Consider the following 11,870-nt stretch of genomic DNA (forward strand, 5'->3'; position numbering starts at 1 on the left):
TTTTTTTCTTAATTGAGGTTATATCACCGAACCACACAGAAAATAGGTTATATTTATAGTATTTTTGAACAGAAAGGCTCTGACAGCTCCGAAAACGTTCGTCTTCAAAATCGCATATCCGAATACTCCGCAATCACGTGATTTAACTCGGCCTCTGCCCGCCCTCATCTGCGATTTGTAATGTCGAACGCAGCTGTAATATGTTTTCGATTTCGATGAAGTTTTCGATCGTATGTTTTGGAAGTTCGAGTTGAATTTTCCTTTTTTTGTTTCTTTATGAATCGCTAACTTTGCAAAAGTAATATAATTGTAAAAAAAATAATACATTTTATACTAGATAGGATAAATGGAAATGTAAGCAAGTAATCCCTAGATATTACCATTGTCTATATATATTAAAATATTATTGTATATTAAAATATTAATATTTTTATATAAAGGATTTTATGTTTTTTTCGTTTAGAATAAGTGAAAACGCTGCTAGTCTAAGTAATTATGAAGTATTTGTGCATTTACAGAAAATCAAGGAAAGTAGGAAGAAACAAAAAGGACAACTTGCCACCATTACTTATGAGGTAAATTAATATTTATATATGCTTTGTTCACATTTCTATGCAGATACTTGTAGACTTTGAGATATCTAGAAGAAACTTCTTGTAAAAATCAGAATCCAGAAGATATAACACAATGTCTAAAAGACTTGGAGGAATTTAATTTAAACAAATCTGAAAAATTAATGTTAGTAAATACACCTCCCGCGACTCCACTTGAAATTCAGTTGGCAAGTTTCCCTTTTATTTGCATTTACAGATATACATAATAAAGTAGGTAATTTTAGATGATTGAAGAAAGTGAGGAAAGACTCTCGGAGGAGCAAGTACAAACTATATTAAGTATCTTGGCAAAACACTTTCCTCATTTGCACATTGTTAAAACAGAGCAGGAGGATGAAGAAAACTTAGATTAAAGAACAAAATGTATATTTTTTGTTACATTTATTTATGTTAATTAATTTTTATACAAATAGTTTATTAAATTATCTTTTTTGATCTCCTAGATCTTCAATAAAATCTTCATCAATCTAAAATAGTTAATAGTTAAATAGAACCCACATTTTTTATTAAAATTAACCTACTTCTGACCACTTTTCAGGAATTACATCAAATAAATCATCTTTTACATCGCCTTGAATCACAATTTCATCATCGCCTGTTACTGAGGAGCCACAAGCAAATCTCTGTCCAAAAAATTTTGCAGCTACTTTCAAATCAATGTCTAAAATTGACCAATATTATTATACGTCCATTGATTTTTATCACCTTACCAAAAGTACTAAGTCCTGTTACAACAGTCACAGACTTCTTTTTTCCTCTTGGTGCTCTAGATACACATACTTGTTTAGGCCCTTCTTCCTTCTTCTTAGTTTTGATAATACCTTTTCCACCTCGTTTTTGTCTTTTCTTCTCCTCTTCGCCTATTGCTGTGTCACTATTATCTCCTATTTTCACTTTTTCAAATTCTCTGGGCAAATTTTTTTCTAGCCATTGTTTACATCTGTCATATTCGGGATAATATTCACAATACTATAAATAATTCTTTAATCGAATGAAAATCAAAATAATAAATGATGAGTTACCTCAATAGGCATTGTACAATTGCCACAATATACAACTTGAATAGGGTATGTTACACCTTCTTTAGGTCCGATTCTCAGGCGATTTTCCTCGGCCATTCTCTGTAAGTTTTCAAATATAAATTAACTTGAAAACCTGCAAGAAAACCTTTATTTTAAATATATCTTATAAATTTACTAACCTAAACCACAACCTTTGACAGTGACAAACGACCAAAGATATAGAGATCTTCTTCTTGTTTCACGATGACCACATAATTTTCCTTTGTATGAGGCAAGAACAGTTAACCTAATACAATGACTAAAGAATAGAGGTGGGTTGTGAAATCGCAGTCCGCTACTTTGTCACAGCTCCACCAACGTCGCAGTATGTGACTGCTCCAGTTCCAAGAAAATCGCAGTGACATTTCGGAGCAGTTTACAAGTTTAGGACATCTGCGCTCGTGAGTAGCAATAGGAGCAATAGCAGGCAATAGTGTAAATTCTGACAGGAGATCTGTATTTTTGGGGTTATGGTTAAGAATTGTTTATTTTAAGACTTTTTTAGTTCGTTTAATTTAATAATTACTAAAACCAGCAGTTCCAAAAAATATATTTAAAAATAATAATTATCTATTAACATGGATTAGGACGATAATAGGTAAGAATACTAAATTTATTTCTATATTCGGTATAAAATTGTTTATTAGGTTTTAGTTTGCGATGTTTATGGTAAATAATTTTCATGTTCATTGCCTCTGAATTCACATGAGGACAGAGATGAGGATATCTATGGAAAAGTAACCACAAGAGGAATTGTTACATCATTTAAAAAATGTTGGAAAGTTTATTGTTTCCCATTGAACAGTAGAAAATGCCAATGCAGATGAATGTATTGTAATTGTGATAGAAGTAATTCCAAGGGTGAAGTTTATTATAATTAGTGGAAGTAATTCCAAGGGTGAGGTTTATTATAATTAGTGACCTGTGCTTCTTTTTATATGTAGATGTTTCAGGTTTTGAGAATAAATCGGTTGAACGAAACCCAAAATTTAGAGGAAGATGCCCATCAAGGATTATATAGCTCAAATTTACTTTAATGGTAGGCAATTATTCAATGCAAATTAACTTTTTAAGTGACTGAAATATTAAATAGTTTACAATATGGTATATCAGTAAAAATATATTTTACTTTTAGGTACAATTAGGGCCCGATACATTTCAAAAAGTAGAATATTATTTTATATTAAATGAGGTATTGTACCAACAATCAATTTATATTAATACCGGAGATTAAAAAATCACAGAATAAATAGTTCTTTTTTTTATACTACAAAAATAAACTATAGAATACAACAGTATTTAAAAAAATAAATAAAAAGTTATGTCCCGGCCGAGATTCGAACTCCGGTCTCCGCTTCCCTAACCCGACTCCTTATGCACTACTCCACAGTAACTTGCTTAGCGATAATTCAATGACGGTATATAAACAAAAAAACAGGTTTATAACAATATCTTGACGATTTGAACTGGCGCGCGAGGCGTGCTGACCAATAGCGCCTGTTATCACCTGTGACGTAGCAACCAACCTGCGCAATATCATACCTTGTATTCTTTGTACCATGCTAGAGACCTGTCCCAAGTTATTCAAAGGTCCCAAGGTTTTAAAAGATAAAGGTAAAAGATAAGCTTGTCTCGTATCCAGAGATATGAAAAGTTAAGAGACAACCTTATCTTTTAATAACCTTGGATTCACTCGGCAAATTTTAGTAGGCCACCAGATGGGCCACTGACCATAATACGGCCGAGGACCGCGGTTCGGATTCAAATATATATAGGAACTAGACTTGAACGAGATCATAGTCATTTTATATGATTAAAAATTAAGTCAAGGTTATATGATTAAAAATTATAATCGTCCTTGATTCTTGATGTCCTTGATCTAAATATTTTATTTTGATTTGTCAAAAAAAAATTAGCTAAATTTTATATAGTGTACATCTGTAATCTGTAATCAACTGGAATCAACATAGAATAGATAAATACATAACATACATACCTGTTTTTTTTTAGAAAAATATTAACGAAAACTAGAAAATATAAAATGAAGAGTGTTAATCGAGTAAGAAAAATTACAGTTAATACTAAATGTACCTAGTATACATTAAAAAACCGACATTTATTTCTAGTGGAAATCGTTTGATTTTGGACCTAAAGCTATTCTAGATGAAAATATTCCGCATAAAAAACTAAAAACCAATCGTAAAAGTTTGGTAAACTTCAGGAAAAATAACCACCAAACAATAAGTAACAATATAACTGAGATCAATTTTTTGAATGATATTATTCCCCAAACTGTTGGTGATCTTTGTGTACATCCTAAAAAAATAAAGGAAATTGAAGAGTGGTTAAAATTTGCTTTACATTTAACCAATCATAAGGTGAATAAAAGCATAACTTGATTTTTAACATAAATATAAGAACTATTTACAGAAGAACACACAATTTCTTCTTCTAACAGGTCCAACAGGATGTGGAAAGACTGCTACAACATTAACAGTTTGTAAATCAATGAATGTTAAGGTAGTGGAATGGATAAATCCTGTTGATATTGATTTTGAGTTCGTTCATGGTTCGACACAAACATCTAGATTTTTAGATTTTTTTTCCCAATCAAAGTATAGTTCTCTATTTGATTCCAGTGATAGTAAAAAAATATTGCTTGTTAAAGAATTTCCAAATATTTTTTTAAAGAGAATTGGAGAGTTTTTTGATATTCTTGAGTATGTCAAATTGACTGCATGTGCTGCAAATAAACTATATCTTTTTAGGGAATGCTACTACAAAGCAACATATCCTGTGATTTTTATCTGTTCAGATACATCAAGCAAAGACCTAAATTTCCAAAGAATTTTATTTCCAGAGGAAGTTCAAATGAAATATTCCATTGCAAATATCAAGTAAATATTTACATTTAAGTATATACCTTAAGATAAAAAATTGCTTTAAAAGGCTTTCATAGGTAAAATTATATGATGCATGTCATCCTTAGATGGTCATTTCTGAGGTAACTTAATGCCAGTTTTTTTCCATCATTTGGTATAATTTTTATGTAGTAGGGTTGAAGGTCAAAAATGGATAGGTATTTAAAAAGCATTAAGGTTTTATTGACAATTAATTTCCAAATCTTAGTTATAAAAAATGTAAGATGTTTTATATGTATATATAGATAAATTTAGTAAATACTGGGATAAACTAAACTCTTCTTTTTGACCCCTTAATTGAAAATATATTATATTAACCTTCCTACCCATTTCTTGGCAATTTTGATCTGATATCCTTTTGAAAAACTTATTTTAGTTTTAATGCTTGTGCACCCACTTTATTAAAAAAGGCCATAGAAAGAGCACAAGATGTTCTAAAAAGAGATCCAAACACATTTAAAGTGCCTTCTCCGGCTATTAGAGAGGCAGTTATAACTTCTTCAGGGGGCGATATACGATTAGCTATACACCAGTTTTATATGGCCAGTTTAAGAGGTAAAAGGAGGATATTGCTATAAATATACATTTATTAAAATATAAAATATTGATTATTATTTTAGAGTCTGCTGATCTCCATATTATAACAGATAACAAGAAATCTCATAAAAAATGTTTGGGCAACAAATTTACTATTAAAAATATGGGCAAAGATGAAAAATTAGGATTATTCCATGGATTAGGTAGAGTTTTGAACCCCAAAAGACAAGTAGATGGTAAACCTAATTTTATCACAATGTTATAGGTATTAAATATCCAATCTTTAGGGTCTTCTTGGAGGATTAATTGTGATATTGAAAAACTGATTGATGAATTTAATGCCCAGCCTAATAATTTCAGTTCTTTCCTATTTGAAAATTATTTGAAATATTTTGGTAACCTATTAGATGCAGGGCATGCTGCAGATGTTTTAAGCTTCACTAGTTTACTATTAGGAAACTGGGAAAATTCAGACTGCATGAAAATAGGTTTGTGGATTGAAGTTTTGGGATTGATGATTTTCAATCAACATAGAGAGAGCAGGTGGACTCAGATTAGTGCACCAAAGAAAATAGAAAAAAAGTGGTGAGAATTTCAGAAATCTTAGTGTAATACTGTAATTAACCATTAACCATTTGGTTCTTATTTCAGTGCCATTGGTGATGTCAAGTATGTCCATGCAACTGATAGATTTTACTATAATCTTCTTGCTGAAAATAAGAAGTATCATGCATTTAATTAGCTATTACTTTTTAATGAATAAATTATAAAAAACTAAGTCTATTATATATATATATATATACATTCTATTTAATAAAATAATACTTGTTTAAAATACCACTAAACATCAAAACGTTTTCTTTTAAACACTGGATTTTAAAGGTTTTGCTAACCATTGCAGCAGATAATATAAACTATATGTTTGTGTAATTCTGTCCTAACAAGAGAGCTTCCAGGCTTATTTGTATTTGAAAAATAAATCTTGTCTACTTGTAAGTAAAACGCAAGGTTTCGCGGCAAGTTCGATGACCACAGAGACATTATGATATTTTAGAAAATTTATATTTATATTTGCATTTATAATAATAAAAACAAATTTTTATACTTGAGAACATAATAATTTATATATTTATTTCTGTTTACAAAATTATTTTTTCTGAACGGTAAAAGTCGCCTATTCCTATATAAAATTCACTACAAATTACGTTACTGCAGCAAAATACTTACCTACTTTAGTCTTATCCATTTATATTTGCTTTTTGTGTCTGACACTCTTAGCAGACTGTACGGAAAAATACTTAAAATCCTAATAGAAGATGAATTTAGCCTCCATGAGATTGAAGAACAAGCCGGGTTCAGGGCAGGCCGCTCATGCATTGATAATATCTTTCCAATAACTCAGATCATTGAGAAAAGGGAGAACACAGATCATTGAGACGGCAACGAATAACGACCAAATTCATCTCCTTTTTGTGGACCTTAGTAAGGCTTATGATACGGTACCAATTAAGAAACTATGGGAAGTTCTCGAAAAAAGCCCAATAAATATAACACTAATAAAAGCGGTACAGCAACTTTACTGCAATTGTTCCGCAAGAATTAAAATAGGCCTAACCTCTATCTGAATTATTCCCAATATCAAAGGTCTAAAACAGGGTTGTTGTCTGTCCCCAACTTTATTTAAAATCTACCTATCAGAAGCTCTTAAGCACTGGCGCAAGAAGTGCTCTCAGATGGGAATACCTATTAATGACAACCTTTCTCTGTACACTCTGCATTTCGCCGATGATCAGATAGTAATGGCCCAAGACAAAGAAGACCTAGAATACATAACCAGAAAACTGACAGAGGAGTACGAGAAATGGGGACTGGACCTAAACAAGAAAAAGACAAGATATATGTGTGTTGGTGGCGAGTTGGAAGACCTAGTATTAAATAACTGTGAAATACTCGGTGGTTGAATGGAAATCAAACTTTATATATATTTTAATAATACTATATTTTAATAATGTTTAAAATAGCCAGTATAAACTCTACAATGAAACTGCGTCTTAATATCTAAATAATATTTTATTTATATATCGCAGAACTAGGATAAAATCAACATTTTTTTAATTCTATGTACCTACAAACATGATGTAATAATATGTATATATTACATTCTCCCCTACTAATTAATGTTACATCTGAACAATTTTTAAGAAAAATCTTTAACAATTTAAAATGTTATAAATAAAAAAATTCTTTAACACTTTCAAAAATGTAAACATTAATTAACAATTTAATTTGCATCTTACACAAAAAATAAATTATAAACATTAATCAAATAATTATTATGTGATAATAATAAAGAATAATTTCTTACACTATAAATTAACATACTAAGAAATTAAGGATTGTAAACTAATCTATCTGGAGGTTTTGTACATCTTTTAGGCCTCCCTTTAAATGTAGAAGGTACATCAAAAGGTATGATGGTTAGTAATAATAGGTATGATGATTAGTAATAATATAAATTATTACTAATCTCTCTTTTTTCTATTTGAATTGCATCATTATTATCGCTATTTTGGATAGAAACTTCAGAATCAACAATACCACTTTGAATTTTTGTTTTTCTTATTTGATTTGTATGTCGTTTCTATTTTTTTCGATCTCAGGAATGTAAACTATGTATGTACATTTACCGATTATTTTTAGAATAGTACCTGGTATCCTTGGTATCCAAGAAACCTTATTTACTTGCCTATAATCTTTTACTAAAACTTTGTCGCCAAGCTGAAATTTATTTTTTAAAATACCTCCAAAATTCTTTATTTGAATTTTTTGCTTGTTAAGAACTCGATTTTGAACTTTTTCATTTGAACTGTTGTTCAGATCAGGTTTTAATACCGAAAATCTTATTCTTAAATCGCGACCAAACATGAGCATTGCAGGAGAAACACCCTTTTTTTCCTCAGCTGCTAGCTCAGTTACAGCAACTTGCACTACTTCAGCAAATTTGGTAGAAATATCCAATTTAAACAATCTTGACTGCACTTGTCCTTTATCAAATCCAATGATAAATGATAAATCGATCACGTAACGTCATGTCAAAAACTGTTTCGGAAAAACTACAATTAATTGCCATACTTCGAACTCTTGCTGCCCATTCAGTCGCACTTTCATGAGTATCTTTGAACGAAGTAAAGAACTTTGACCTTGCTACGAATACTGACTCAGCCACTTTAAAATGTGTATTGAACAGTTCGGTGAGTTCATTGTAGGTCTTATCTTCTGGCATCTTCTGGTAATCTTGGTAAAGCCAAATTATAGATAAGTTTATAAGCTTCCTCATCCAGAGCATTAAGCAACAATGCCTTCCTCTTCTCGTTGTCAGTTATGCTATTTACGGTGAAATAATTTTCCAGACGCCAGTCACTATTATCCCCCAGTCACTATTTTGAGCACTGAATTCTCTCATTTTTCCATAATATGATGGTTTCTCAGTTTCCTCCATTTTTTTAAAATCTTTCTTCAAATTATGTTTTTCTTTCCAGGAATGGAGACTAAGACTGATTATTTTTTTATCCTCGTCGCCAATGTGAAATACTCGGTGGTTGAGTGGAAATCAAACTTTATATATATTTTAATAATACTATATTTTAATAATGTTTAAAATAGCCAGTATAAACTCTACAATGAAACTGCGTTTTAATATTTAAATAATATTTTATTTATATATCGCAGAACTAGGATAAAATCAACATTTTTTTAATTCTATGTACCTACAAACATGATGTAATAATATGTATATATTATATATTACAATAACAATATAAAAATTGAAGCTTGCTAAGAATATATGTATTTAGGGGTAAAAATCGCAAGCAAAGGGAGATGCGAAAAGGAAATCGAAGAACGGATTGGTAAAGGCAGAAAGGTGATAGGAGCCCTGAACTCGGTGCTTTGGTCTAGGGATATCTCGGATCATAGAAAAAAACTGATTTATATCGCGATTCTGAAAAGCGTAATGTTATATGGCTCTGAGGTATGGCAGTTAAGCGAAAAACATAAAAAGAAGTTGTTGTCGACCGAAATGGACTTCTGGCGAATATCAGCCCGAATCTCCCGTTTAGACAGAATTAAGAACGAGAGAATTCGTGAAAAAATGAAGGTGGAGGGTAACATTGTACAAGATATACAGTACATCTGCTGGATCTGTGTCTATGAAAGGAATGCGGACAAAAAACATTTAAATAAACAGCAATATATTTTATACGTCGATTTCACGAGTGCGTCACCGCAAATCGCTCCGCCCACTCATTTTATTGGCTACTTGCAAATTTGTTGAATTTTTATTGATGGGACGGGTCGTCTATTTTTTTACGAAAAACATCGAGAGAATATCGTTTCCCCTCTCACGGATACCCCGTAGCTACAGAACGGACAGACGTACTGTACAAGAAAAACAACTGCAGTGGTACAGCCATGTACAACGAATGGCTGACAATAGAATACCAAAGCAAGTGTTGCAGTGGACACCTACAGACAGACGTAAACGAGGCCGACCTAAACTCTCCTGGAATCATGGAATTGACAGAGCCATGTCGGAAATGAACCTACTACCAGGAGATTGGGATAATAGACGAGAGGCGTTTATAGTAATAGAGAGAGATTGAGATAATAGAGGTGGCGCATGGAGACCGGAGGGCGACGAAGGACGCTGTAAAACCGGACATACATACATACAATATTTGCTTTTTATTGTCATTATTTTTACAAATTCCGCATTTTTTCATAAGCTTTTAACACAAGTATAATATTACTACTGACGTCTTTTCAAAACCTTACTTAATTTCAATAAAATAGTATATTTAATAAATCAAGTTAAGATGCAAATACCGTATGATCGAAAAAAACGGCGTCCAGTTGGCTAGGAAATGACGATCGCTGACATTTCCCATAAAAATTCACATATAGGCTTGGTCCATTTCAGTTGATTTTAACAAATTCCGACCGCAGCGCACTCTACGGCAGAAATCAGAAATTATCAATAAATAGTTCACGCCGCCGTCATGTCGATCGCATTAAAATAATATTGAAATGGGGTTTTGTCGTAATATTTAAGTATTTTAGTTTTTTGCTAGTGCAGTTATTGAGACTATAAAACACTCAGATACGAAGTTTGTGTGATGTAACGCTGTTTCTGGTAGTAAAAAATAAGTGAAAAAGAATTCGAACTAGGCGTCTTGTTGTGTTGTGACAATTTCAAATATTAATAAAATTGCCGAGAGCATAATTAGGGCATTCTTGGGTGCAATAACATTCAATAACTCAACTTTCCCGGATACTCAACTCTCCCTAAACAATATTTTATAGCTTCATAATTTCTTACACCGATTTGATCAATAGCAAAAATGGATTCAAGCAGTTCGACGAAACAAGTGAGTAAACAAAGTGCTCGTTACATAATCAAAAAATTAAATAGACATATACCATACATATACTATGAGAGGATGAAATATAATTTGTGTGTGTGTGCAATATTATTGGTATACTTTTTTAATTAACTAGTGATTAAATGTTTTATGAACATCTTCTAAAATTATAATTATGTACCTTTAAAAAATGTCGTTATAGCCAAAATAGCTCCAATTATGCCCCACTAGCAAAACCGGTGATAAGACTATGCTCGCTACCGTAGTTCAAACTCATATAATTTTTAGCCGACCATACCCATAGCACATTTAGGAGGGGGTTAAAAATTAAAAAAAATCGTAACTCCAAAATTACAGTAGCTAGCGAAACGCGGTTTTCAAATTAAGATTAGGAATAATATTTGCAACAAAATTTGTAATAACATCAAAATCAGGCAAAGTCGCAGTTTTCGAGATATTAACATATTTTAGTATGGGCGGCTATACGTGCCTCCCGGCGCCAATTTATTTTTAACTGGAATAATAAATTATAATGCAAGTTAGACCTTCTGAAGATATCAAAATATTTACCTTCTTATTTTTTTTGTTTAGAATTTCCACAAATTATACTTTCTAACACTTTTAGAATAATTATATACTAATTTTTTCTTTTACTTTCCATTTAAACCCGTGTATTTGTATGTGTTCGTTATTTACGATATTCTCGGGCGGTGGCAGCAGCGGCGGAGAATGCACCAAGCCTATAAAATGAGAGCGTTCTTCATTTCATAGCCAATATGCATGCAACTGCAACAAAACCCGCCTTATCCGAATTATTATTTTTTTGTTTAAAAATTAAATATTAATTTTTATTTTATTCCACTCAATGGACACGTTTTTTGAAAATTAACTAATCAAACATTTGCTAAAACAGTTTTTGCTTATTATCTGGAAACCACGTTTGTGGGATAAGACGGGTTTTGCAATTTGACGCCTCATATAAATGGATACCCTAATTTTTATTAAGTATTTAAATTATCTTAAAATTTTATGAATTTTTATATTAAACACTCTATATCTAACATTAACCGTTTTTAAATTATTTAAAAATTTTTGTCACAAAAAACTGCCTATCAAAAAATTTGTGTCTATAGGCTTTGGTCAAATTTAGTGATTACCACAGTCACTGTGACATAAAGCGAAGACGTGTGTGCTATCTATTTCAAAAATTAAATTGTTCAAATGTCATATAATATTGTCCGTAGCTGTCATGGAATCAAGTGATAACAAATATAAATTAATTTTTCAAGTGGAAACCAATTTTTTTTATTTTACTAG

At 31.2% G+C, this 11,870-nt stretch overlaps 3 protein-coding genes across 4 annotated transcripts; 2 read left to right on the forward strand and 1 right to left on the reverse strand.

Annotated features, from left to right (window-relative positions):
- Positions 1–1,089, forward strand: LOC115874343 (DNA-directed RNA polymerase III subunit RPC9). The gene is made up of 4 exons (XM_030889464.1): positions 1–354; positions 464–575; positions 629–781; positions 839–1,089. The coding sequence occupies exons 1-4, from the start codon at positions 347–349 to the stop codon at positions 965–967; spliced, it is 402 nt and encodes a 133-aa protein (XP_030745324.1). The 5' UTR covers positions 1–346; the 3' UTR covers positions 968–1,089.
- Positions 964–2,115, reverse strand: LOC115874342 (density-regulated protein homolog). 2 transcript variants are annotated; one of them, XM_030889462.1, is made up of 5 exons: positions 1,828–2,115; positions 1,637–1,769; positions 1,325–1,583; positions 1,136–1,275; positions 964–1,081 (listed from the first exon to the last, which is right to left on the reverse strand). In XM_030889462.1, the coding sequence occupies exons 2-5, from the start codon at positions 1,730–1,732 to the stop codon at positions 1,037–1,039; spliced, it is 540 nt and encodes a 179-aa protein (XP_030745322.1). In that variant the 5' UTR covers positions 1,733–1,769; positions 1,828–2,115; the 3' UTR covers positions 964–1,036. The 2 variants fall into 2 exon arrangements, with proteins under 2 accessions (XP_030745322.1, XP_030745323.1); XM_030889463.1 differs by having other exon boundaries at positions 1,637–1,735; positions 1,816–2,115.
- A 1,416-nt stretch (positions 2,116–3,531) lies between these two features.
- On the forward strand, positions 3,532–5,907 carry LOC115874344 (cell cycle checkpoint protein RAD17). The gene is made up of 8 exons (XM_030889465.1): positions 3,532–3,734; positions 3,802–4,053; positions 4,106–4,395; positions 4,444–4,572; positions 4,973–5,151; positions 5,217–5,369; positions 5,421–5,718; positions 5,785–5,907. The coding sequence occupies exons 1-8, from the start codon at positions 3,717–3,719 to the stop codon at positions 5,873–5,875; spliced, it is 1,410 nt and encodes a 469-aa protein (XP_030745325.1). The 5' UTR covers positions 3,532–3,716; the 3' UTR covers positions 5,876–5,907.
- Positions 5,908–11,870: the final 5,963 nt, after the last annotated feature.

This window comes from Sitophilus oryzae, unplaced genomic scaffold (genome assembly GCF_002938485.1).
Source record: "Sitophilus oryzae breed Bouriz unplaced genomic scaffold, Soryzae_2.0 scaffold_1274_pilon_pilon, whole genome shotgun sequence".
NCBI lineage: Eukaryota > Metazoa > Arthropoda > Insecta > Coleoptera > Curculionidae > Sitophilus > Sitophilus oryzae.

Coding starts and splice junctions, on each gene's coding strand:
- LOC115874344 (XM_030889465.1), top strand. Junction 4,573..4,972: donor TATTCCATTGCAAATATCAA/GTAAATATTTAC, acceptor AACTTATTTTAG/TTTTAATGCTTGTGCACCCA. Junction 5,719..5,784: donor AAGAAAATAGAAAAAAAGTG/GTGAGAATTTCA, acceptor TTCTTATTTCAG/TGCCATTGGTGATGTCAAGT.
- LOC115874343 (XM_030889464.1), top strand. Junction 576..628: donor TTGCCACCATTACTTATGAG/GTAAATTAATAT, acceptor AGATACTTGTAG/ACTTTGAGATATCTAGAAGA. Junction 782..838: donor CTCCACTTGAAATTCAGTTG/GCAAGTTTCCCT, acceptor AGGTAATTTTAG/ATGATTGAAGAAAGTGAGGA.
- LOC115874342 (XM_030889462.1), bottom strand. CDS start 1,732: ATGGCCGAGGAAAATCGCCTGAGAATCGGACCTAAAGAAGGTGTAACA. Junction 1,276..1,324: donor AACAGGACTTAGTACTTTTG/GTAAGGTGATAA, acceptor GGTCAATTTTAG/ACATTGATTTGAAAGTAGCT. Junction 1,082..1,135: donor TTCCTGAAAAGTGGTCAGAA/GTAGGTTAATTT, acceptor TAACTATTTTAG/ATTGATGAAGATTTTATTGA.